This window comes from Ochotona curzoniae, unplaced genomic scaffold (genome assembly GCF_017591425.1).
Source record: "Ochotona curzoniae isolate NIBS_2020 unplaced genomic scaffold, NIBS_Ocur_1.0 contig_3520, whole genome shotgun sequence".
NCBI lineage: Eukaryota > Metazoa > Chordata > Mammalia > Lagomorpha > Ochotonidae > Ochotona > Ochotona curzoniae.
The window spans coordinates 30,918,034-30,945,242 of NW_024465894.1; the positions used below are offsets into that span (position 1 = coordinate 30,918,034).

At 47.0% G+C, this 27,209-nt stretch overlaps 1 protein-coding gene across 5 annotated transcripts; it reads right to left on the reverse strand.

Annotated features, from left to right (window-relative positions):
* Nucleotides 1-1,040: 1,040 nt before the first annotated feature.
* On the reverse strand, nt 1,041-27,106 carry MCM8 (minichromosome maintenance 8 homologous recombination repair factor). 5 transcript variants are annotated; one of them, XM_040980978.1, is made up of 18 exons: nt 26,975-27,106; nt 26,211-26,294; nt 24,299-24,381; nt 23,856-24,005; nt 22,317-22,420; nt 20,148-20,346; nt 18,953-19,038; nt 16,101-16,252; nt 15,701-15,896; nt 13,188-13,218; nt 12,547-12,687; nt 10,891-11,032; nt 7,421-7,616; nt 6,386-6,608; nt 5,646-5,855; nt 3,787-3,863; nt 2,413-2,602; nt 1,041-1,466 (listed from the first exon to the last, which is right to left on the reverse strand). In XM_040980978.1, the coding sequence occupies exons 1-18, from the start codon at nt 27,093-27,095 to the stop codon at nt 1,374-1,376; spliced, it is 2,478 nt and encodes an 825-aa protein (XP_040836912.1). In that variant the 5' UTR covers nt 27,096-27,106; the 3' UTR covers nt 1,041-1,373. The 5 variants fall into 5 exon arrangements, with proteins under 5 accessions (XP_040836912.1, XP_040836911.1, XP_040836913.1 ...); XM_040980977.1 differs by having other exon boundaries at nt 26,211-26,302; nt 26,956-27,106; XM_040980979.1 differs by having other exon boundaries at nt 15,701-15,848; nt 26,211-26,282; nt 26,897-27,106.
* Nucleotides 27,107-27,209: the final 103 nt, after the last annotated feature.

Here is a 27,209-nt window from a genome sequence, read left to right on the forward strand (position 1 = left end):
GGTTCACCCCAAAGCGGCCACAACAGCCAGAGATGAGTCAGTCAATCCTAAGCCAGGAGCCAGGAGCCTCTTCCCCGTCTCCCATGCAGCTGCAGGGTCCCAAAGCTTTGAGCTGTCCTCAACTGCTTTCCCAGGCTACAAGCAGGGAGCTGGAAGGGAAGTAGAACATTCAGGGCACAAACAGGCACCCATGTGGGATCACGGCCTGTGTTGCATCAGCAGTGAACAGGACCTTTCAATAAAGCTCGTGGTACAGACCTAGGCCCCAGGGACCCCGGGAGAAGCAAGGGCAAAGTCAGCCTGAGACAGAGCTTGTATTACAACCCAGTGGGGAGATCCCCTATTTGGCCACTAGTAAAACAGAGGTCGGGGTTTGTGGTTGGAGAATGGGTCATGATTTCCAGACACTGGGGAACTGAATTACAGGGCAGAGATGAGCAACTTGAGTTGTCTAGCCCTTTAATTAGTGGATGCCAAATAAACAAATACTCAGGGGCCAGCCTGTGGCATAGATTAAACCTCACGTGTAATCAACCCCATTTCAGTCCTGGCTGCCCTTCTTTGAATCCAGCTCCCTGCACGTGTGCCCTCGAAGGCAGAAGGTGTGCTTGGGTCCCTGCCACTCGGAGACTCTCTGCTTTGCTCACGTGAGTGCTGTGGTGTGTGTGTGGTGTGGCTGTTCTGGTGCAGTGTTCGGATGGTGGGTGTTCTGGGACAGCTGTGCCATTGTGGGTTTGGTTGGTGTTCTGGCTGTGAATATTCTGGTGTGGGTGTCTGTGGGTGGATAGAGGTGGGGGGCTCCTGGTGAGGCAAGCGCACCCCTGCTTCTCCGGCCTTCTTCCAGTTCTGTGAGCTCACCAACACTGACTCACAGAAGCCCTCATGTTTCATCAGCCAGTTTCCGTTATTTGTTACCATGAGCCTGCAAAAAAAGTTGTAGGCCAAATCAGGCCCTCGACTTATTAAATGGTTTGCTAAAAAAAAAAAGTAATATTTTTTATTCTTGACACGTGAAAATATTATAAAATACAAAGTTTGATATTCAAAAATAAACTTTTATTAGAACACAGCCATCCTGTTTCTGTATTGTCTGAATGCTTACCCAGAGGGCCACGGACACGCAGACTCTGACGTGGCCCTAAAAATACAGCCGCACGTCGTGCCTCACTAAGATAAAATAACTTGTAGTCTTGCAGAAGTTGCAAAGCATTAATATTTGACTATTTCTTCTTAAACTATTGGCATGACTAATCCCATTTTCCTATTATAGCCTTTTTCAGGACAGATATAAATAGACTCTCATTTTTACATGTTCTTCATTAGTAAGAAGGCACGAGTTGGCTGGGGAGCTGGGAGACTGACTCGATGAAAGGCTACATGGTCTGAAGCTGGTAAACCTTTGGGCCTTTTTTCAAGAGATAGCCCTGGTCATTTAGTGATCCAACAAAGTTTTCAAAATCAGCAACCTGAAGGAAAAGATCAAAGGGTCAACAGTTAGCAATATTCCAAAACAATCCTTTTTGAAACTTATTTGTCAAGCAGTAATATATAAATGGCAAGTTTCCTGAGGAAATGAAACAACTGTATGTCTACCAAACTGCCTATATTTGAGCTCTGAATTCTACAGTACTAAAATAAATAAGGTTAAATATATTTTTTTAAATTCATTTTTATTGAAAATACAGATTTTACAGAGAGAAGGAGAGATAGAGAAAGATCTTTCATTCGCCGATTTACTCCACAAGTAGCTGAGCCGATCCAAAGCCAGGAGCCAGGAGCCTCCTCTAGGTCTCGCACGCAGGAGATGAACCAGAGTCCATATGGGATCAGGGTGCTTGCCGGGTAAGGATCTTAGCCACTGACCCGAGCCCAATTAATTAATTAATTATCTTAAAAAATATATTTTATGAGCCCAGCACGGTAGCCTAGTAGCTAAAATCTTCACCTTGCATCTGCTGGGATCCTATATGGGCACTGATTCTTATCCTAGCTCTTCTACTCCCATCCAGCTCCTGGTTTGTGGCCTGGAAAAGCAGTCAAGGATGGCCCAAGGCCTTGGGACCCTGCACCTGCGTGGGAGACCTAGAAGAAGCTCCCACTTTTAGATAAGCTTAGCTCCTGACGCTGCAGCCACTTGAGGAGTGAAGCAGTGGAGGGGAGATCTTTCTGTCTCTCCTTTTCTCTATAAATATGACTTTCCAATAAAAATTTTTTCTTTTTTTTTTTAATTTTAGCTTAGCTTAAAAACAGAGTAGGGGCCCAGCACAATAGCTTTCTTTCTGTCTCTCTTCATAAAAATCTGATTTGCTTAACCAATAAAAATAAATAAGTCTTTAAAAAAAAATGAGGGCAAACCTCTGAGGAGAGGTTAGCTGTGCACATCAGGCTTCATGAAGTAACTGTTAAGCATACCTGAATGTTGAGCTCTTTGGCAATCTGCCGGAGTTGACATAACTGAAATAAGTTATTGTAGGTTCTTTCAGCAATACTGTTGAGAGCGGAAATGAACCTTCTTGCTGTTGACCTGTTGCTCATTCCAGAACCATGCTGGGATCGCTCAAAGTCTAGATTCCCAAACTCATCGGAGTAAGTTCCCAGCATGCTGAAAGGGAAAGGCGAGAGTTACTCGACACGCACAGCAGTAGACACTGTTCCAGGTTTCCGGGGTTTTAGAAGTTGGAGGTAGCCATGAATGTTACTTAGCAAGTAATTAAGTTTATTGAGTGGCCACTCTGAAATTCACTATGTTACGGGTTATTTGGGGATCAAAATATGGACAGTTGCCATTTTTATGAAACACGAAATTTACAAAGAGAAATGCACAACAACACACAATTCATCTGATCCTGCTTTGGATTTGAAGACAAACGTGGAGCACGTGAGCCACCTGCTGGGAACAGAGAAGCCCGCAGTGCTTCCCGGTTGGGGCTGGCTCTGTGCTCCTCTTCAGGGCAAAGCCTGCAGGACAGCTTCCTAAGTGGAAACATTCACATTTTGAACAACAATGGATAGCTATGTGCCAGGCTATAGCTATGCTACAACTCATATTTTTCTTGTTTAGCCTTCTGCTTCCTAGTTAAAACATAGCTTTATAGTTGAAAACCACATTAAGAGCAAATACTCAATGAAACTGAAGTGATGGAAACTCTGTAACGAAGAGCTGCTGAATGAATGAACAGTGATGACAAGGTCAACTTCAAGGTCAACTTCCGCATCAGCACATGTGCTTCCTGAGGTATGGGCATGCTGGGAGGGAGTCTGGGCCCTGAGCATGCACTGGTCAGGAGGCAGGAAGCTCCTTGCTCTCACAGGCTAAGGACAGCAGCCATGGTCAGTATAACGCACAGCTAATCCCATAATCTAACCACACTGTGTCTTACTGGGTCTTCATTTCTCCTATGGAAATGATGCCAGGTCGTTTCAATCCTTTGTAGTCAAACTATTCGTGTTTTTCCTGAAATGCTCATAAAAGCCGACACACTGACTGAAGACAGTTCCAGGGAAGGAGCTGGTAATCTGAGACAAGCGCCATCTGCATTGCTCATGAGACACCTTTGGAGGGATGCTCAGACACTCGGGGCAGCTTTGAGAAGCAGCAGAAATGAGCGGTCCCAACAGGAAACACCTGAGAGCTGCTTTGGGGGAAAAGCCACATGCTTCACACAGCAATCGTTATGAGAAAAATAACTGAGGTAACAGACTTCAGAAGATCGTTCGGTTGACCTGATTCTGCAATCTGAATCGAGAAGTAACAGGTACTCAGAGCAGCGAGCACTCCAGCCTCACCTGTATTTCATGATCTCAACTATGTCCTCAGCATCTTCCTTGGTTGCTTCCTCTCTCAGTTCCAACCTTGCTCGTGCCTTTGAAAGGAGACAACCACTTTCAGATCATACAAGACACATTTATTCCCAAGCTTATTTTATTTATTCACTTTATATAAAAACTGACTTTTAGTGGAGGGAGTTTGCAGTATCAAAAGTCAAAATTGGGAAATAAGTATAAAAAGAATGACTCACTTAAAATATGGTTGGGGAAGGGGCTCCTGCATAGTAGGTAAAGCCTTAGCCTGGGTCACCAACATCCCATATGGGCCCCAGTTTGAATCCTGGCTGCTCCACTTCTGACCCTGCGTATGGTCTTAGGAGGCAGCAAAGATGGTCCAAACCCTCAGGCCTCTGCACCCACATGGGAGACCCAGAAGGAGCTCCTGGCTTCAGAATGGCCCAGCTCTACCCGTTACAGTCATCTGGGGAGTGAATCAGCGGATGCAAGATCTCCCTATGTCTCTCTTCCTGGTTCACCTAGATGGTCCCATAGTCAGCACTAGACCAACCCGAAGCCAAGAGCCAGGAGCTTCTTCCAGGTCTCCCACATGGATAACCAGAGTCCAGACACTTGGGTCATCCTCTGCAGTTTTTGTTCAGGCCATTAGCAGGCAACTGAACTGGAAGTAGGTCAGCCAAGACACAAACCGGCACCCATATGGGTTGCTGGTGTCACAGGTGAGGCAACAATGGCCTCCCCGACCTCTAGCTATTTTTTTTTAAAGATTTATTTTATTTTTATTGGAAAGGTGGATATACAGACAGGAGAGACAGAGAGGAAGATCTTCCGTCCGATGATTCACTCCCCAAGTGAGCGCAACGGCTGATGCTATGCTGATCTGAAGCCAGGAGCCTCTTCCGGGTCTCCCACGCGGGTGCAGGGTCCCAAAGCTTTGGGCTGTCCTCGACTGCTTTCCCTTGCCACAGGCAGGGAAAGGGAAGGCTGGAAGGGAAGCGGGGCTGCCGGGATAGAACCGGCGCCCATATGGGATCCCGGGCGTGCAAGGCGAGGACCTTAACCACTGCGCACCACGCCGGGCCCCTCTAGCTATTTTTAACAGCCAGACCATCTTAGCATTCCACAGATGTGAAGAGATACTAGTGGTGCTAGAAAATCGCGTGCTTCCAGGGAGGCCGAGCCAAGAGCCTGAGTCTCGGACACTCAACGCGGGACACCTTGATTTAGCTCGGGACTCCCGGCTTTGGCCTGTCCCAGTCCTGGCTGTCGTGGGCGTTTGGGGAGTGAACTAGTGGACAGAAGAGCTGTCTGTCTCTCTTCCAAATAAAATGAAGAAAATTTTAAGTTAAATATTAATTATTAAATAATAGATTGCACTTAATGTAATCAAATCAGATAGCCAAGATATTTGACATATCCTCTGTTCCTATACACTAAACATCCTCGCTGCCCTTCAGCACTCTTCAGCACCTTTTAAGTGTCATTAAAAATAAAACAAGGTATCTCTCCTGGGAGGGGCTTTCCCCTTCCCCCTTTGCCTGCTCACCTGGTCTCTTCGCAAATAAAGCTTCCCTGTCTGCAAAAAACAAAACCAAAAGCAAAAAGCAACCCAAACCCAACCAAAACAAAAGAATGTGCTGCATGGTATCTGGCCTTGTACTTACGGAGAAGTGGCCACACCTTCACATGTTACATATATGTTCAAAGCTTTTTGAAAACTTTCACACATCCACTTTTAATGTCTCTCATTAGGTAGAAAAATCAAGTCAATTATGCAGGAAATGATACAAGGAGAAATCAATACTGCCCCCTATCTTCTTCTTTAACTTGCAAAAGCATAAGCATAAGCATAGGGAAACCTCTGTTAGCCGAATCAAAGACTCCAGCTGCCTCGTGGTGATTGGCGAGCTATTGCAGCGCTGGCTCTGCTTGCGCAGCTCCAGGTAAAAGTCCTGAAGAACTTGAGCAGCCTCCGGGGACAGCCTCGGGGAGACATACTGCCGCGCGTAGCCCACGTACTTTCTCAACAGCTGGTGCGGAATAGGATCTACTGCTTCTCCAGGAGCCACCTAGAGCACGATACAAACAAAGGTTTCTGCGTAATCAATTCTAAGACTCCCCGAATAAATGGAGTCCTTTAAATGGAGTGCTGTAGTTATACTCTCATTCCGGTATGAAGTTCACATCCCCTAGTGTAACAACACTAAAAGATTTGCAATGACTTTTAAAAATGTATTCATTTGCTTATTTGAAAGGCTGAGACATAGAGACAAGCACTTTGGTTCACCGGTTCAGTCCCTGGGCTGGGGCAGGCCATGGCCAGGGGTCTAGTACTCAGCCTGGCTCTCCCAGGTATTTGAGCCATGACCTTGGACCCAGTGTTCATCAGCAGGACGACAGCACTGAAGGCAGAGAAGGGACTCGAACCGGGGCCTTCCCTGTGAGCAGCTGTCCCAGGAATTGCCCTCACCACTGCACCAAATGCTGTTCCCTGCTATGCAAATCCATACGCTCCAGCTCTACGGCTTGTAAAGCACGCACGAACTCTGACGTGCCAATGGAAGCAAACAGAGCGAATAAAACAAAGCAGCATACGTACCTTTAGTCTTTCCACTAATGGCTTCTCAGAAACGACTTCCAGGATGGAAGAAGTATTCGACTCCTGGCTGTTCATACGTGCCACGGTGGCACTGCTGACAGTGTTCTGCTTCCCAGCTCGTATTGCGATCACGTGCTCAGAGAGTAAGTGGTCGTGGTCCTCATTGGGAGTGTCCAGCAGGATGAAGACCAGGTCAAACCTGGACAGCAGGGCGCTCCCCATCCTGGGCAGCAGGGGAGAAGCGACAAGGAGTGCAAGGAGCAAGGGTAGGGGGTGCCTGGAAGGCGGCTGACTCTTGGTTACTACTCAAGCTTCATAAAGAACTTACAAACACCTAACGTTAGGCTAAGGGAAGGAGTTGAAAGGTTTCTGGGTTTAATATTATCCGCCCACTCCAACCCCTCCACGTGCGTAAGTCTGCCATGCCTCTTCCACCGATAGGTTAAGGACGTGGTCCTTTCTCAAGCTGACAAAATCGCTGACTTCTTACACACAGAATACTAAAGGAGCTTCCCATCCAGCTCCCTGCCTGTGGCCTGGGAAAGCAGTTAGGACGGCCCAAAGCCTTGGGACCCTGCACCTGTGTGGGAGATCCAGAAGAGGCTCCTGGCTCCTGGCTTCAGATCAGCTCAGCTCTGGCAATTGCAGTCACTTGGGCAATGAATCATCAAACGGAAGATCTTCCTGTCTCTCCTCCTCTCTGTATATCTGCCTTTCAAATAAAGATAAATAAATCTTAAAAAAAAAAAAAAGTAAGTCACAGAGAAAGCGAGAATTTTCCACTGGCTAGTTCATTATTTCAAATGGCCAGTGGCCAGGGTTGGGCGGGGCCAAAGCCAGGAGCGTAAATCTCTGTGTTGCCCATGTGGGTGGCAGTGGTCTGAGCCACCTTCCACTGCTCATTAGCAAGGAAGTATGGAAATGTGCAGTGTGAACACACAACTGCACTCATACGCGTGTCACAGGTGGTAGCTTTCCGTACTCCACCACAATGCCCGACCCGAAGATTCAGCGTAAGTGTGTGAGGAGACTTACTTTAAGTTCTCAGAAACTGTCTTGGCTTTATTGTAGTGTCCTCCGACTGGGTTTGCGGCAGCAATGATGGAAGTTCTTGCAGGGAGGCTACAGACCACGCCGGCCTTGGCAAGGCTGATGCTTTGCTGCTCCATGGCCTCCAGCAGGGCCTGATGCTGATTTCCCATCTTGTCAAACTCATCGATTCCACAAACACCTACAGTCACAGTGGGACAACACAGGGCAAAGGAAGTTTTCTGTTGGCCCAACTTCAAACTGTACAAGATGGAAGCTGCTCACAACAAAGAGTTATTGCTATTTGTTTCCAGCAGTTAAGACTCTCAGACAAGAGAATCACTCCTTTTTTCAGTAACACAGCTATCTCACCTAAGTTTGATTTAATCATGCACTGTGTGTTTTCCAAGGACAAGCACTGTTATGAGGGTTACAGAAATGACAGAGATACGAAAGTGACTTTCAAAAAAGCTAAGGCCATAAATTCAAACATATAAAATAAATATATACATGTGGGAAAGATACTTTCCAAACTACAAGATACGTAACAAGTTTTCTGGGGCAGGGGAGCAGTTTAAACAGAAAGGGAAATGTGGAAAGGTTTGAAGAAGAAGGTCTTTGGGAATCTTCAGGACGATACGATTTGGGAAGGCAAGTGTGGCAACTGCAAGCCTTGAGCGCAGAGCGGTGCCAGGCACTGACTGTACCCTCACAGGGAGAGCACTTATCCTTCTTAAAGCCACAGAGCACCAAGATCAGATCCTGTTCTAATCCACGAGTTACCGGAGACCCTCCGACGTGACCTTGCACTATCTTCCCTGCTTCCCCCTACCAGCTTGGTTAGCATTAAAGGTGATTTCTGGTGACGACTGAGATAAGCTCATTGCTGTGGTTCGGTTCTATTCTACATCTATGTGAGTTTTGGTTGGTTAATGTTGTATCTGGACAACAACTGCAGGTGAATTTCTGGTTTAAAAATCAAGAATTTCAGAAAAAAAAAAGGATTTTAGGCCCAGCACAATAGCCTAGTGGCTAAAATCCTCACCTTGCATGCACCGGGATCCCACATGGGTGCTGCTTCGTGTACTAACTGCTCCATTTCCCATCCAGCACTCTGCTTATGGCCTAAGAAAGAAGTAGAGCATGGCCAAATTCTTGGGACCCTGCACCGGCGTGAGAGACCCGGAAGAAGCTCCTGGCTTCAGATCGGCTCAGATCCAGCCATCGCAGTCACTTGAGGACCCCGCACCTGCATGGGAGACCCAGAAGAAGCTCCTGGCTTCTGGCTGCAGGAAGGCTCAGCTATGACTGCTGTGGCTACTTGAGGAGTGAACCAGTGGAAGACTTTTCTCTCTACTACCCTTCTCTCTGTATATCTGACTTTCCAATTAAAAAAATATATAAATCTTTAAAAAAAAAAATCAAGAATTTCCCATATCCATGAATCTACTTCTGGTTCTACTTTTAGGGTTCTCTATTTTCATGAAATCAATTATCCATAAGTTGAATCTCCTTTGTTTTCTAGTATTGTTGTTCTACTTGCTTTATTTAGTTAGTGTTAAAAAAACCTGTTTGTTTCTCTGGCAGGCAGAGTTACAGTGAAGAGACACACACAGAGAAAGAAATTCCATCCACTGGTTCACTCCCCACATGGCCACAACAGCCGGGGCTGGGCCAGACAGAAACAAGAGCCAGGCGCATCCTCCGAGTCTCCCACGGGTCCAAGGGCCCATGCACTGTGCCATCCTCCTTGGCTCTCCCCGGCTGTTGGCAGGCAGGTGGATTCCAAGTGCAGCAACTGGGACACAAAGTGGCACACATGTTGAATGTAGTATAGTACAGGGGGTAATTGAACCCTCTAACCCACAACGCCAGCTCCTTTTCTTTTTTAAAAATTAATTTATTATTACTTTTTATTGGAAAGTCAGATATACAGAGGAGGAGAGACAGAGAGAAAGAACTTCCATCCAATGATTCACTCCCCAAGTGGCCTCAATGGCCATGCCTGAGCCGATCTGAAGCCAGGAGCCTCCTCTGAGTGTCCCACAAGGGTGCAGGGTCCACAAATGGCTTTGGGCCATACCCCACTGCTTTCCCAAACCACAAGCAGGGAGCTGCATGAGAGGTGGGGCACTGCCGGGATTACAACCAGCACCCATATGGGACCCCAGCACATGCAAGGCAAGGACTTTAGCTACTAGGCTTCTGCGCTGGGCCCCAGTTCCTTCTTATTTCAAACTTTGCATTTCTTTTATATTCATTGTGATTACATGCTGGGGTCCATGCAGTTGATGTGCAGGAAAGTGTGAAGAGTATTGTTCCATTGCAGGCAGGGCTGCAAGGAACTTCCTGCTGCATGGCAGGGACCAGTGGATGTCTCTACAACTACCTGAATGCAGCTCCACCTCCCTTTGCGCAGACACGGGACCACCCTTGCGGAAGGATTCTAATCCATCCAGGCATTGTTTGCTGCTGTGGAGTTGGCTTTTTACTCCATGTGAGCTTGGAGGTTATTATTCATGCTGTCTGGGTTGTCCCCATTGACTTTACGCTAATCAAGGGATGTATGTTTAAGGTTTCTTTCTTTCCTCCATCTTTAGGTTCTCCTTTTCTTTGTGATATAAGATTGAGTTGCAGAATAAGGATTGTAGTAGGAACTTCTATTGCTTTTAGGTGAAACAAACGGCAGAATTATTCTTGGACACCCCCATTTGTGCCAGGGCTTGTCATTGCTTCTGTATAAATAAAGCGGACAGCTTTTTTTGCACTGTCCATTATGATCCTGGAGTTGTAGTGGCCCGTTTCGCTCCTCTTTGCGCCTCATCCACACGCCCTTCTCGAGTTGCGAACTCAGCTGGAGCTGGACTCCGGCAATTACATCAAACCTTTCCTCTATATCCATAACTTCTCATTCAGTGTTATTTAGTTTATTACGTTTTATTAGTTAGCTATCTATTGCCTCTATATCCTACCCTTGCCCCTTGTTTTTCCTCCAACTTCATGTAATTAAACTCTTGAAGTACTCATGGGGAGGTGTCACTTGTTTCTTGGATGAGCAGACTGGCTGACTTGGTTGTGCACGTAATGTAGTTCTTTCTTCCCAGGTGATGGCTGCACAGCTGCCAGGTGTCTCTGTCCTGCTCCGGTGTGAGAACGGGCTGTCCCCCGTCCTACCTTCTCTGATCCCACGTGCACGACTGTGCACCACGAGTCATTTCTGCTGCTGTTTTTCACCCATGTTCTCCCTTCCGGCCTCAGTGTGAAGGCTCAAGAATCACGCTGCCGGCAGGGACCTAAGGACTGGGGAAGAGGGGGCAGGCAGGGGCTTTGCTGCACCTCGCGTTCCTGAAATCACTTCCCACGGTTTCTACCTCGCACTGTCAGCTCACGGAGGCGGGCACTGCTGTCCAGGCACAAAGTCATTCACGGAGGAGCAAAGAGCCCCGAGTTCCTTCCTCTTCCCTCTGGTCTCTTACCTTGATCCCCGAGCACCAGGGCCCCGGCTTCCAAAGCAAAATCTCCAGAGGCACTGTCTTTCGAAAGAGTTACGGTCAGCCCAGAGGCGGTGGTGGTGTTACCGCAGACATACACGCCGCGCGGGGCAACACTGCACACTGCCTGAGGGAACAAGGAGTGTCAGAGTGCCCACTACAGCGAGACAGCACCCGAGCAGCGAGGAGCCGAGCACCCTGCTCCCACATGCCAGCTCAGTCTTCACCACCACGAGAGGGAGGGCTGACCTGCCCACATCCTGACTTAGGAACAAAGGCCTACACAGCTAGAAGATGGGAAGCTGGGATCTGCGTATGTGGCATCTGCTTATGTGAACCGCTTATGTGTTAGCTGAATGCTTTCAAAGTTCTAGCTGGGGCCTGGTGCAGCAGCTTGGTAGTTAAGTCCTCACCCTGTATGAACCGGGATCCCATATGAGCGCGTTTGATCCCGACTGCTCCACTTTCCATCTAGCTCCTTGCTTGTTGCCTGGGAAAGCAGTTGAGGCTGCTGGCCCAAGGCCTGGGGACCCTGTACTTGCAAGGGAGACCCAGAAGAGGCTTCTAGCTCCTGGCTTTGAATCTTCTCAGCTCCGGCTGTTGCAGCCAATTGGGGACTGAACCAGTGGATTCAAGATCTTCCTCTCTGTCTCTCCTTCAAAAAATGTCTTTTTGACAAAAAAGTCCTGGCTCATTAGGGCTTACCTGCAGTACTGTACAGTGTTCTCAATATTCGATTTTCACTAATGTTACAGTTTCTATTTTTAAATTGAGCCAAGGGTTTAAAAATCTTTATACCAGATCTAAAGATTGACAAGTCCTTGCATATTTTTAAACCAAAATCTGCGAGTCACCATTTGTTAAATTAACAAAAAAATAGATAAAAAAGAGAGAACAGAAGTTTTACATACTATAAGCAATTTTCAGAAATTTAACTGTAAGATTTATTTGTACAGATATTCATGCTAGAGCAGATGCCACAGCTTCCCACCTATAATGCACTAATAAGCAAAAACAAAGCAAGCTGCAGTAACTCAGGTTCCTACGTGCAGCCTGTCTTTTTACTATCAATTTTATTTTGCCTACAACTGGGTACTCCTTGTGTCAGCTGTTAGGCTTACAGCAAAGGCTTATTTAGAAAGCTGGTTTTTGTTCCGTTTTGTTTTTTGCTTTTAAAGTAGGCAACTGGACAAAAGGAACCCAACCACAGACTCAGTGTCAGCTTAGGAATTTCAAATCATTGCTGACACGAAGGACAGTGGGTTCACGATGGAATCAAATCAAGTCAAAGCACTCCTTGCTCCTTACTGCACCTTGCAATCACCGGGGGAGAGTTGGACACTGGACTCTAACTAGGAGACGGTTGATTCCATCGCTGGGAGGCAGGCCAGCGCATTTCCAAAGCACCCCAAAGGTGTTTCTCAATGTGCACAAGGGCTCCAGAGGCCCACACTCAGCAGCTGGCCCACTGCCCATCAGAAGGCCTGCCGGCCCCAGGTCCAGGGTCAGATGCAAGCTGCCTATTACACAAATTCCAACTCACATACTCTCAGATGTACAGATACCTGCTTCGAGAAAGTTCACTTGTGAATTGCTCATGCTTTTCATGAGCCAAGGGTCAACGCTAAAGCTGAATTCTACCTGCAGCATCTGACTCTTCCCCAAGCCTGGATCTCCAACAACGAGGACATGCGGGTCTCCTCGGACAGGAATCCTGTTTTTGTCATCTGCGTATTTCTGGCTTCCTCCAAAGAGTGCTAACGCCAGACCTGCTTTAACGAGCTCAAGTGTAGACAGAGACAAACGCAAATCAAAAAAACATAATGATGGCTAGCAATGAATCTTCCCCGTATGTTTACACTAGAGATTTGTTTATGGCTTTTTAAAACTTGTATTTCCTCGTAGCAAGCATGATTAAACTTTAACGTTTTTAATAGAAAAATCTCGAAACATAAACCAGTATAAATGATTAGACAAGGAGTTGAAAGCAGAAGCATCAGAGCATCTCTTAGAAACTACGAGGTGAAGATAACCCTTGTGAGGCCTCGACCCCTACTTCCTGCTTTAGCACACTGCCAAGTCCCACTGCAGGAGGCCCACGCCTTCGCACTGCCATCTGGGGGCAGTCCCTCTTACCGGAAGTATTGCCGCCCATACCATTCACATAGAGCGAATAAAGACTCATACAAAACATGTGAAACCCAAAAGCTTGCTATTTTTTTTAAGATCCTTATTAATTTTATCACCTTTATGTATTTTTGGAATGAAGATGAAGTACTTACTTCATGGCCAAAAATGACAGGACAAAGTGAGCTGAAAAACAGAATGTAAGTCATAAATTCTTATTTTTTTTAAAAAAATAATTATTATTTGAAAGTCAAATTTAGAGAGGAAGAGAGTGATCTTCCATGTGCTGGTTGAGTCCGCAAGTGGCCCCAACAGCCAGCGCTGAGCCAGGCTGAAGCCAGGAGCCAGAAGCTTCATCTGGGTCTTCCACATGGGTGGCAAGGGCCCGGGCTTGGCAGGGAGCGGGATGCAAAGTGGAGCAGTTGGGAGTGTCACAGCACCCATAAGCTCAGGGGTTGCAGGTGCCTTTTCCTGAGAAGCACAATGCCAGCTCCATCTAACTTACTTAAAAAAAAGCCTCCTGAGGATCTCCTATGTAGGTACAGGGTCCCAAGGTCTTGGGCCATTGTTGACAGCATTCCCAGGCCACAAGCAGGGAGCTGGAAGGGAAGTGGAGCAGCCAGGATACAAAATGGCACTTATATGCAATCCCAGCAGTTGCAAGGTGAGGACTTTGCTATTAGGTTATCACTTTGGGCCCCATCTAAGTTACTCTTTATTGATCCATTAAATCATCTAGGACCATCATGGTCAGGAAGGGGAACCAGACAGGCATGTGTCCTCCAGCTGGATGCTTGTTGGCCGCTGCCTTGTCAAAGCACACACACACACACACACGAACCAGACAGGCATGTGTCCTCCAGCTGGATGCTCATTGGCCGCTGCCTTGTCAAAGCACACACACACACACACACACACGAACCAGACAGGCATGTGTCCTCCAGCTGGATGCTCATTGGCCGCTGCCTTGTCAAAGCACACACACGCACGCGCACACACACACACACACACACACACACACACACACACAGCTTCCAACAGCCCTAGTCCAGAGAACTGTCCTTCCTGAGGGGGGTCTGGTGGACCACACACAGTCATGTCTCGGAGGGTTTGGGGACAAAGCCCTCCTGAGGAACTCTATGCGCCTGACTACAGCGAAGACACGAAGAGACAGGAGTGGGAGTCCCCAGAGCCTCGGCAGTGCCCGACAGGCTTGCCCTTCTCCCACTTGGCATGCCGAGGCCTTCTCTATACCAAAGTCTCTCTCCGGTATTTCCAATAACTCAGTCTTTCTTGGTTTTCCTTATTTCTTCATATTTGCCCCCAAAATTGTCAGAGTAGAAAGTAACGGCAAATTGTGTTAATTACGTCAAGTATATTATAAAATCTCAATCTTCAGACTGATCTGTTTGTGTATGTCTTATGGATTACTATTTCAAAGTGCGAACAGGAGAGGGCCATGATGTACTCGGGCAGCAGGAGTTTAACTCGGCTGGTCTCTAGCTGCGGCCCGGGGCCGAGAGCACAGGCCCCGCTATTGTGCTGCTGCTTTGCTGCACAGCGACAAAACGGAAAGTCATGAAATCCAAGTGACTTTTTAACCATTTTATTTTATTCAAAAGGCAGAGAGACACAGGCCTTGCATCTAATAATCTATTCTTCAAACACCGCGACAGGCAAGCTGAGCCAGGCCAAGGGGCCAGGAGCCAGGGATACAACCTGGCTCTCCCACGTGGGTGGCATCCCCGGCTGACTCCTGGGGTGTGTGACAGCAGGAAGCTGCTGGGGGACGCAGACGTCCTGAGCATGCGCTGCCATGCTAAGTGTTCGCCTAAGTCAGTTCTATTGGAATCCTTACCTTGCTTTCTCACAGGAAGTAAACAGTTGCCATACAACTGCAGCAGCAATTCACTGCTGTCTTCTCCTGCCGAGTAACAGCCTTCTTGCTGTTGTCTGAGCTAGGGATCAGCAAGCTTTTTTTGGTAAAGGGCCAAAGCCTAAATGCCTTTGAGCCATACATACGTTCCCTGTTTCAACAGCTCAGCTACCACTGGAGCACAAAAACAGCCAGAGAAAATGCATGGGGCTGTGATCCTATAAAACTTCATTTATGGATGCTCAAATTTAGATGTCATTTAACTTCATGTGTCATAAAACATTCCTCTTTTGCCTTTTTTTCAGTCATTAAAAATACACACGTCATTGTTGATTCACAGGCTATACCAAAATGAGTAAGATGAGTGTTAGAGGGGGCAGTGTGGTGGCGTAGCTAAGTAATCCTCCACCTGTAGCATCAGCATCCCACACAGGTGCAGGTTCAAGTACTGCCTACTCCACTTCTGATCCAGCTCCTTGCCAATGGCCCAGGAAAGCAGCAGAGGGTCCTATATCCACATGGGAGACCCTGAGAAAAACCCTGGCTCCTGGCTTCAGATCAGCCCAGCTCTGGCCATAGCAGCCATTTGGGCAGTGAACAGCAGACAAGATTCTCTCTCTCCCTCTGTAACACTTGACTTTCAAGTAAAATAAAACTAAAATCTTTAAAAACAAATTGATTTGACCAACACACTACAGTTAGCCAACCACTTTGAACAGTTCTTTGTCACCCCATACTCAATTGCTCCAACACTTGGGCATCTAACAAACCTTCAGATAAACTCAAACGTACTTGACAATGAGTTTAAACAGGTTTTCTTCGGCTTGAATCTCTTGGATGGCATACAGCTCTTTCAGCGAGAACTCCATCAGTGCCCCGTGCTTGCAGCCATCCTCGGAAGTCTCTGCTTTCTGCCCTTTGCTGTTGCTAATAGAATTCGCTTCAATGTACAAAAGGAACATGCACTTGTCGTTCTTATTCCGGGAGCCTATGCATTCAAGAACAAATACAATAATTGGTATTTTCACTTTTGCTATAACAATTCAACTAGAATGGAAATAAAAATCATAGTAAGCTGCAAATACACTTAAATATTCATGTCAGCAGCAAAGAATCCCATAATCACAAGAGACTCGGAAATATTTTTAAAGCAGGTAAACGACAACCAAAATGAGGACAGATTATCCCATACCTTCTTCGGCGTTTGACACTTTGACAATTCCAGTGATCGTCACTGTATCTCCAGGGACACAGCTGTCCACAAGGTCATGAACTAGCTCACACTCTATAGTTCGTGGGATTCGACCCGCTTCCCGCTGGTCATCAGACATCAGTTCTTGAATTCTAAAAAGTTAACCAGGATTCATTTAGGATATTTTAAGTTGCTTCTTCAACATTTTAACCATGCAGGGTCGGGCCCGGCACGGTGGCGCAAGTGGTTAAAGGTCCTCGCCTTGCACGCACGCACGGGATCCCATATGGGCGCCGGTTCTAATCCCGGCAGCCCCACTTCCCTTCCAGCTCCCTGCCTGTGGCCTGGGAAAGCAGTCGAGGACAGCCCAAAGTTTTGGGAACCTGCACCCACGTGGGAGACCCGGAAGAGGCTCCTGGTTTCGGATCGGCATAGTATCGGCCCGTTGCGCTCACTTGGGGAGTGAATCATCGGACGGAAGATCTTCCTCTCTGTCTCTCCTCTCTGTATATCTGCCTTTCCAATCAAAAAATAATAAAAATAAATCTTAAAAAAAAAAAACCATGCAGGGTCAATGTGATTAGATCAAGCTCCACTTTCCATCCAGCTCCCTGCTTGTGGCCTGGGAAAGCAGTTGAGGACAGCCCAGAGCCTTGGGCCCCTGCACCTGCGTGGAAGACCCGGAAAGAAGTTCCTGGCTCCTGGCTTCGGATTGGCGCAGCACCGGCCGCTGCGACCACTTGGGGAGCGAATCATACAACAGAAGATCTTCCTCTCTGTCTCTCCTCCTCTTTGTATATCTGACTTTGCAATAAAAAATAAATCTTTAAAAAAAATTCCAACTTTGGAATGTGTGTGTTACACTTCTGGATTATCTCAACTCTCTTTAGGGCATAGCCGGCCACACACAGGCTCTTTGCCTTGGAGCCCTGCTCTGTGCTATGTATGACTGCCGGCTGCCAGGCCCGAGAGTGCAGGCAGAATGGAACAGCAGCCTCACAGTGAAGCACGCTCAACATCTTCTTGCTTTTAGAGAATAAGATGCCTAGTCTGTTTTTTTTTTTTAAAGATTTATTTATTTTTATTGGAAATATAGAACCACAGAGAGGAGAGACAGAAATATCCTCTGTCCGCTGGTTCACTCCCCTAGTGGCTGCCAACAACCGGAGCTGAGCCGATTTGAAGCCAGGAGCTTCTTCTGGGTCTCCTATGTGGGTACAGGAAAACAGCTGTCCTCTGCTGCTTTCCCAGGCCGCAGGCAGGGAGCTGGAAGGCAAGTGGAGCAGCCGGGACATGAACTGGTGCCCACAGGGGATCCAAGGCCATGCAAGGTGAGGATATAGCCACTAGACTATTGCACTGGGCCCCACAAATTTTTTAAATCACCATTTTGAAAACAGTTTCATCATAACTTTTTATCAGGTAAGCCTCTAGAACATCAACTGCTGTAATTGCAAGGTTTTGCTACACATTATAAGGTAGGCTAGCACCTTAACAATTCCCAATGCGTCAGCACACTAGATGAGAATAATTCCTTAGCTAAGCCTCAGGAAAAAACAGAAATTGAATTAGCTAAATATGGCAGGAATGAGACTTTTTTTCTAAGGCAAAAAAAAGAGAAAAATTCTATAAAATAATTCTGTGGGACTGGGGCAGAGATGTATCGGGTAGGTCGGGCTGCACCTCCGTGTGCAGTGCCAGGATCCTATGTGTGCACCACGGGTCCTGGCTGCTTCCACCTGTGAACAGCCTGGGGCAGCAGCAGCAGATGGCCTGGGGGAGGCCCACCTGGAGCTCCTGCCTCCCGTCTTTGGCTCGCCGTTGCGATTATTTATAGAGTGCACTAGCGGATGAAGAGCTATCTTGCCTTTTCACTTCCTGTAACCCTGCTTTTCAAGTAAAGAAATCTTGAAAAAAAAAAAAAGGGGGGGGTTGGGAGAGAGGGCAAAGGTTAGGCCGAGGTACACCTTGGCAGCAAAGTCCCTCCCTTGGCCCTAGGTGCTGGGTTGCTTTGGAGCGCCCTCTGCTTGGTTATGTCTCCCGAAGGGCACTCTAACACTGTCCTCAAAACTACTTTCTATGCAGGGATGAATGACCGGACCGTGGCTGGAAACATGAAGTTATCTGCATGAAACATACACGAAACTTTAGGACTGTACCTCCCTGGCTCCCGCTACCTCGCCCCCTTTCCCCCCCGCCACACACACACAAAAGCAACTTGAAGAAGATGCTCACAGGAGGCTGTCACAACGGCTCAACAGGTTAATCCTCCACCTGTCAAGTGCTAGGATCCTATATGGGTGCCAGTTTGTGTCCCAGCTGCTCCATTTCCCAACCAGCTCTGTCCATTGTGGCCATTTGGGGGGTGAACCAGCTGATGGGAGCTTTTTGTTTCTCCTTCTCTATATAAATCTGCCTTTCTTGATAAAAATAAATCTTAAAAAAAAAAAAAAAAGAAAAGAAAAGAAAGAAGAAAAAGCCTATGGTCAAGGCTCATGAACAGTACCATGTCGATTTCTAAGGAAAAAGCGTGTTTTTCCCTATCTGAAAACTTCAAAGCAGGGTTGTTCTCACAGGTAGGGACAGAGCGGCCCACGCACCTTTGCCTCAGCCCACACCCAGTGCAGTGGGTCGCACACTCGAGACTGCAAAGCTAAGCTCTTCTCAGCAGCAACAGACAACACTAACCGCACGATGAAACCTTTCTGAAATCTAACAGAGAATACATCTGACAATGAACATTTTATAACATGCACTCTTCGTTAAATAGGCTTACTATATACTTTCTCGTTGCTTTAAAAAAAGAAGTCACAGTATAACAACAGACGTAGTTGGAGAGGCTGATTGCTTACTTGATCGACTGCCAGTCCATGGTGACGGTGAGAGGAGAGCTGGGAAGAGCAGCAAAGGACCTCCCTCGGCAGCCAGGCACAGGACACTGCAACAGGGGCCAGCCACACACATGCTGCTGAACTGCAGTGGCAGCTCAGGGAGATCCAGGTATGACATTACTGTAAAAGTTGCTCTCAAGATGATATCACAGAGGAAAAAAAATGATATCACAGTGAAATCCACTAAGAGCTGTAATGAATTTCCAGTTGGCCAGTGTTGTGGCATGGCAGGTTAAGCCACCACCTGCCATGCCAGTGTCCTTTAGGAGCATGGTTTGAGTCTCAGCTGCTCCACTTGCAAACTGACTCCCCGCTAATGTCCCTGAGAAAGCAGAAGATGGCCCAAGTGCTTGGGTCTCAGCACCTACATGAGATCCAGAAGGAGCTCTGGACTCCTGGCTTTCGCCTGGCCAAGGAGTGGACCAGTGCATAGCGCATCTGTCCCTGTCCTTCTGTGACTCTGCTTTTCAAACAAATGCTTCCCCACCCCCAATCTACTGCTGGGGAAAAAAAAAGAAATCCACAATCAACGAAACAAAAAACAAAACCTACTGCTTTCAAAAAGATGCCACTCTCAAAAAGGAGAAGCAATGGGAGGAAGAAAACCTGATAGGCACTGCCTGGGTGGGAGAAATCAAGATCCAAGAACACGAGCCAAGGATGCGCACCAGTCAGCTAGCAGCACGCTGAGCTAAGCTACCACCGGTGAAGCCAGCATCCCACACAGAAGCACCGGTTAGCATCCCCGCTGCAGTGTTTCCAATCCAGCTCCTTGCAAGTGTGGTGGGAAAAGCAAAAGACTGCACAAGAGCTTAAAACGCCAGAGCCCAAGGGCGACTCGGAATGCCAGCCGTTTGGAGAGAGTCAGCAGAGTGATGCTCTGCTTCCGTCCCCTCACTACGCCTTCTAGAGCACACACATATATTTAAAATAGCGCACGTTTCTAAACTGACATCTGAGCGACACAGTGTAAATCTGGGGTGCCGAGAACAGGAGCTTCACACGCACTAATGTATTTTCTGCACCTTGAAGTATTGCAGCATCCAAAAATTGAAAATAAAAGCATATAAACTCTGCGTGGAAAAACATTTTCTGAGAACTGATTTGCCTTTTTTGCCAACAGGATACACAAAGCAGGCTTTAAAGAGCATGCTACCTTTGTGGGGAGACTGTATTTTCCATCTGGAAGAGGAAAACTCTGAACTTTTCCACATGACGCACAGCGGAAAGCCATCTTGGTGCACAGGGGCTTGATGTTGCTCACACGAACCACGGTCCCTCTCAGAGCGACGTACTTCCCGTAGCAGTTGGCTCGGACATTCTTGAGCTGTGTCAAGGGCTCGTAGTTGTACACTCTAAAACAAACCAGCAACACATTCGTGTATAAATTGACAATGAACAAAATCTCGAAGTTATGTGGGGTTTTTTTTTTTTTCATTTTATTTTAACATTTATTCACTTTTATTGGAAAGGCAGATCAAATTTTTACGGACAGGAGACAGAAAGATCTTCCATCCGCTGCCTCACTCCACAAGCAGCCACAACCACTGAAGCTGAGCCAATCTGAAGCCAAGAGCCAGGTGTTTGAAACCTCCCACGTGGGTGCAGGGTCCCAAGGTTTTGGGCCTCTCTCTACTGCTTTCCCAGGTCACAAGCAGGGAGCTGCAAGGGAAATGGAACAGCCTGGATACGAACCAGCACTCATATGGAACCCTGGTTCTTGGACGGTAAGAATTTAGTCATTCAGCCATCGTGCTGGGCCCCAGATTGTATTGCACAAGTTTCCTTTGGAAGCAACAACAGAATTTTCAAACTATATCCTCTTACACATTTCTTATATCAAAAATCTCCCAAGAGCTAAGTCGTTCTTAAAAATGCTGGGCCCACTGTGATAGCCTAAAGCTAAATCCTTGCCTTGCATGTGCCAGAAATCAGAAGAGGATGGCCCGAAACCTTGGGACCCTGTACCTGCGTGTCAGATCTGGAAGAACCTCCATGCTCCTAGCTTCCAATCAGCTGAGCTACAACTATTGCTGCCATCGGGGCATGAATCAGTGGATAGAAGATTTTTTTTAATTTAATTTTATTTTATTGGAAAGTTAGATATACAGAGAAGAGGAGAGACAGAGAGGAAGAACTTCTGTCCGATGATTCACTCTCTAAGTGGCCGCAATCACCAGAGCTGAGCCCATCCAAGGACAGAAGCCAGAAGCATCTTTCAAGTACCCACATGGGTGCAGGGTCCCAAGGCTTTGGGCCGTCCTCAACTGCTTCACCAGGCCACAAGCAGGGAGATGGATGGGAAGCAAGACCATCAGGACACAAACCGATGCCCATATGGGAACCCAGGACATGCAAAGCAAGGACTAGGACTTTAAGCACTAGGCTACCACACCAGGCCCAGAAGATCTTTCTGTCTCTCCTTTTCTCTTTGTATCTGCCATTTCAATGAAAAATAAATAAATAAAATCTTTAAAAAAATTAAAAATGCTAGGCCTTCATTTTTCTTCATATTCCACACTCTATTTCTAGGAGAAAAAAAAAAGTCCATAAAAGCAGGAGGCTAGATTTGGGCTAGTGGTTAACTAGGCTGCTTGAGACAACGGATCCAAACCCAGGGTACCTGGGTGAGTTCCAGCTCCACTTCCCACCCACACCTTCAGTGTACCTAGCAAGCTGTGGAAATGGCTCAAGCACTCGGGTCTCAGATGCTCCACTCCGGTGCAAGCCACCACAGGGGAGAGCCAGATTAGCTTCCAGGATCCTGGCTCCAGCTGGCCCAACCCTGGCCGGTGTGAGCATCTGGGGAGTAAACGCATGGATGCTGCCGCTCTGCCTTTCAATGAGTGAGCACTTCTAAACGTAACAATACCATAGAGAACATAAATATTCAACGACTCTTTCAAAGAACTGTTTGGAAAAGTCTTCTACAAATTTTAAAAATGAAAAGCAAAACCCCTGAACATTATCTCATTTAAGAAATTTTAAATCTTCAAATATAACAAAGATGAATTCAAGAGAAACAGTGACACTCCTTTGTACCTAATAAAAATATTTAACAGATTGTCTGTTGCACAGATCATGAATTTACTCAGCTAGTTTTGACCAGTATATATCCAAAACAAATGCTTACCAAAAATTTTGCACAATCAACTTATTGGGAGAGAAATGTTATTTCAGTCACGATCTCTTTACAGTGAATTCACTCTGGTGAGATGACCAATGAGACAGCAAAGCACGCGCACCCTTCCTTCTTAGGAAGTCGTCATCTGGGAGCAGGCCTGTGCCCTCGTTGGCAATGCTGGGCTCACAGCCAGCGCCTCACCTGGCATGGACGTGTGGCACGTTGACGATTGTTCCTCGGTCCTGCGGTAGTCCTTCCTGCGCTTGCAACTCAGCTGCGTGTCGCTCTAGGTCCTTGGTCAACACCTAGAGGACAGGCACGGACACAGAAGTGGGAAAACAAAGCCCTCGCTTCAAGCGGAACTGCATCTTATAAAACACAAAGTCTACAGGCACTAAAAGCTTAGACCAGAACAGAAACAGCACCTAAAGAGTCCATCACTGCCTCTCTGACAGTGGACTACTTGACCTGCGACTGTGCTGTCCCTGGCTTGGAAACCCCAGCATCCTCCCTTCCCTGTGCACATGAATGTTCTTAGGGTAGCCTCTGAAGCCATTATCCATTATCCTGGGTGGTAGCAAACAAACAAACAAACAAAAAAAAGAGGGCCCAGTATGGTAGCCTTGTGGCTAAAGTCCTCACTTTGCATCTACAGGGATCCCATATGGACGCAGTTTGTATCTTGGCTGCGCCACTTCTATTCCATGTCCCTGCTGATGTGCCTGGGAAAGCAGCGGAGGATGGAGGAGGAATATCTCACGGAGATATTCAAGGAGACTAAGTCATCTGCCTTAGTTGCAAAAAATAGAGCTGTCGAAGCATCATTATCTCGCCTCATTGTCCTTGAGACTGTACAGCTCCTTGAAAACAAGGCTTCCTTTCTGCATAATCTTTTTTTTTTTAAGATTTATTTATTTTTACACAAAGTCAGATATACAGAGAGGAGGAGAGACAGAGAGAAAGATCTTCCGTCCGATGATTCGCTCCCCAAGTGAGCCGCAACGGTCAGTGCTGCGCCAATCTGAAGCCAGAAGCCAGGAACTTCCTCCAGGTCTCCCACATGGGCGCAGGGTCCCAAGGCTTTGGGCCGCCCTCGACTGCTTTCCCAGGCCACAGGCAGGGAGCTGGATGGGAAGTGGAGCTGCCGGGATTAGAATTGGTGCCCATATGGAATCCTGATGCGCTCAAGGTGAGGACTTTAGCTGTTAGGCCACTGCGTCAGGCCCTCTGCATAATCTTTAATGAGACTAATTCAAATCAGTTAGGAGTACATGTTCTATTCAGGTAAATTATGGAGTATGGTTGAATGAGATCTTTTAGGAGATTACAACTGGTAAGTCCTAGCCCATATCTGCTATGTCTCCCCTCCAGGATTAATTTGTTTTTATTTGAGAGGAGAGACACAGAGGACAGACAGAGAGAGATCCCCCATCCGCTGGTTCACTCCCCAAACAGCCATAATGGCTGCAGCTGAGCCACTCTGAAGCCAGGAACCAGGAGCGTCCCCCAATCCCCCACATGGGTGCAGGGACCCAAGGACTGGAGCAATCCTCCGCTGTCCTCCCAGCCCACCAGCAGGGAGCTGGATCAGAGTGGAGCAGCTGGGATTAGAACCACTACCCACATAGGATACCGATGCTGAACCACAGCCCAAGCCTCAATCCTAAGGTCTTTGAGCCATCCCAGTGAAATCCTCCTTTAAAATTTTGACAAAAGCCCCTATGTAAAAGAAATATTTACCTGATGTATTGCCAGACCCATGCAAGCCAAGGTCCTCTCGGGTGCATCCCTCAGTTCATGCGCTATATTTGGTATTAAATTAGTTAATTTATCATCTTCTATCAGTTCTTTAAAATCCACCAAAATGCTCCCTTTTCTTTCTATTTCATCCTATGAAATATTAAGGTATTAATACAATAATTACACTCTTGAAGCTGATCAGCTTAGCCAAGCATTCCATCATACATTTTCAGAAAGCACTTCTTCTTTGCTGACCACGGTGAGCACTGTAAGAGCTCTGTGTCAAGCATGAGTTTACATCTATTAACTTACTCATGCTTATTAGCAAATCTTTGAGGTAGATGTTTTCGTTCTTCTCTCCAAGTGACACATGAGAAAAATCAAGGAAATAGACAGGTGACAGATGAAGATGGGCTGGCACATCTGTTGTGGAGGAATCTTACCTTATCGTATAAATCAATACGCCTCGTGAAAAACTGCTCAAATGCTTGAATCTTCTCAATACAGAAAGAGCCATCACTGTAAACTAATCAACAAGGACAGCATTAGCAGTAACACTCACACGTGGACAAGCCCGTTTTTAAGAAACACTACATACATAGCAGGTGCCTTTTTCCTATTACTTTGTTTTATGATTAAGTAAACATATCCCCGAGCTTCAAACACAAGACTAGGTTTGCAGAATCTACAATGCAGACAGGAATTGGCTGACAAGCCTCAGCATCCAGGAAACCTTGTAACAAGTCCTTCCACACAGAACAGGGCATTGTCAAAGAGGTTACACAGTAAGTTTAAATTAAAAATTGAAGCCTCCACTGAACAGAGCTGAAGATCAGCAGTCTTCCCAAAGTAAATTCTACTAGTCCAAACTCCACCGGTCCAATCCTCTCGCAAAACGAGGACCCCCAAAGCCTTTACATTCTAGAATATAGTCAACTTGGTCTCCCACAGAGAAACACAGTTCAATGATGTAGTTTGGAAACATAGCTAGTCAAGGCCAAGGTGCCTACAGCCAGTTTAAAGATCACCTACAAAAATAAAGAAATAAAAAATAAAGATCATCTACAGTGCTCTAAGCTAACTGCTGAAGAAATATAAGTATTGACAGCTAATGCACTCAATACTAACAAAAGATCACCCATGAAATCTGTGTCTACAGAATGGAAACAGATTCCCAACACAAAAAAAGACCTATGAAGCACTATGCAAAACATTCTTGATGTTTATGCATATTTTTTCATAATACACAATCCCCGACTTTTGGAAGAGCTCCGGTGAATCTATTTTAAAATGCCATACTTCACAAGAGACAGGGCAGATCGACGCAGTGAGGTACAGGAGCGCGCTCCCTGCATCTCCCGACAGAGGCACGACGTTAGCCTGTGTTCTTGAGGATCAAAGACAAACTCCACAAGTCGGTTCCCACACCAACCTGCCAGAGGCCCCGTCTCTTGGTTCTAAGCTTGCTCTTCTGATCTGAACTCTACATGTCTGGAATTTCTCATCTACCAATTGAAGGCATTTTAGGGACAGGGAAGTGCGACAATTCTTGCTGGTTCCCATTCTTTCCAACATCTTCCCAGCTGTAGGGAATAACCGTTGTTCCAAGCTCCAGCTCAAGAACTAAACGGGTCCTGATCTCCCAAGCGCTCCCAGCAGTAACCATCTCCCTCGACTTCAGCGATCCATGCAGGGCTTTACAGGGTTAGCCCACTGAGGTCCAAGCCCCGTTTTGTAAGGTGCTCCTCTACATTAGCAACAAAGGTATGCTGTGGTCCCCAGTGCAAATTCCTAAGTTTAGGAACACTCAACTAGGACATATGAGTACTCCAAATAACGGTGGGAAAGGGGAAGAGCAATGCGGTACAGTGGGTTAAGCCGCTGCCTTCAGTGCCAGTACCTCATATGGAGCCCTGTTCAATTTCTGGCTGCTCCACCCAGAATCCAACACCCTGCTAATTCACCTGGGAAAGCAGTGGAAGATGGTCCAAGAACGAGGGCTCCTGGCTCAGCCTCAGCCACTGGCACTTTGGGAGGCAAACCACTGAATGGAAAACTGCTTTCTCTCAACTCTGCCTTTCAAATAAATACATAAGTTTTTTTTTTTTTTTTAATTATGTAACACGTAATTAAGCATGTATTTTGGCGCAAAAGTCTGACATTCTGTTCAAGGGTTCTTCAAAAAGTTCACAAAAGAAATGCATATTATGAAAATCTGCATGAAATCCGAAATCACTCGCAGCAAAATGAACATTTTAATTCTACTTTCCATATTTTGCTCCTAGCAATAGCCCAAAAGAACTCCAGTAACAAGCGATAGAGCACCCAGAGTGCCTCCTGCACTTCCAACGCTACCTTCAGAGAAATACAGCTTCCAGCCTTTGTAGGGTATGAACTGCTCCAACGTCGACTGCAGCAGCAAAGGCGCTGAGTTCTGTTCTGAGGGGAAAAGAAAAAAACCAGCACACTAGGTCAGCAGAAACAGAGCACACACGTTTTTCGCCCACTTGTTCCTCCCTCCAACATTGACGACTTGACAATAAAAGAGTGACCATGCTGGAGGTTTCAGTCAGAATTTTGGATACCAACATTCAGACAGGAGCTCTGAGCAACACCAAAGGCCATGTGAGGTCAACACCCCTTACCTCACAGTGGGCGGGCCTGGCTTCACTTACTCAGGCTGAAGGACCAAGGCCATCCCCATGTCCCCCAGTGACTCGGGCTGAAGGACCAAGGCCATCCCCACGTCCCCCAGTGACTCAGGCTGAAGGACCAAGGCCATCCCCAAGTCCCCCAGTGACTCAGGCCGAAGGACCAAGGCCATCCCCAAGTCCCCCAGTGACTCAGGCCGAAGGACCAAGGCCATCCCCAAGCCCCCCAGTGACTCAGGCCAAAGGACCAGGCAGTCCCCATGTTCCCCAGTGACTCAGGCCGAAGGACCAAGGCCGCCCCAGGGACTCAGGTCGAAGGACCAAGGCCATCCCCAAGCCCCCCAGTGACTCAGGCCAAAGGACCAGGCAGTCCCCATGTTCCCCAGTGACTCAGGCCGAAGGACCAAGGCCGCCCCAGGGACTCAGGTCGAAGGATCAAGGTGTCCCCCTGTCCCCCCAGTGACTTACTCAGCTCGGGTCTGTGCTCCCTTGGCCTCCATCTTCCCGAGCTGTTCCCACCACCTCTGCCTCTTTTCCAGCTGTGGAATCTTCCTCGTCCAAACCCTCTGCCTCTGTATTCCCCAGCCATGCCCCTTAAAAGAAAAAAACAAAAACAAAAACAACTCATTTGAAATCTCTACCAAAAGTGTAGAAGAAACAGTGTTGCTAGCAATAAAACGGGAAAAAATGGAATGGATTCTAC

What these genes read in the sequence shown, in the direction of transcription:
- MCM8 (XM_040980976.1), bottom strand. Translation starts at nt 27,095, where the DNA reads ATGGCTGGGGAATACAGAGGCAGAGGGTTTGGACGAGGAAGATTCCAC. An exon ending in GCCTTGGTCCTTCGGCCTGA is followed by an intron (nt 26,283 to 26,896) that starts GTCACTGGGGAA and finishes AACAGAACTCAG; the next exon opens with CGCCTTTGCTGCTGCAGTCG. An exon ending in GTGCCACACGTCCATGCCAG is followed by an intron (nt 20,347 to 22,316) that starts GTGAGGCGCTGG and finishes GGTTTGTTTTAG; the next exon opens with AGTGTACAACTACGAGCCCT.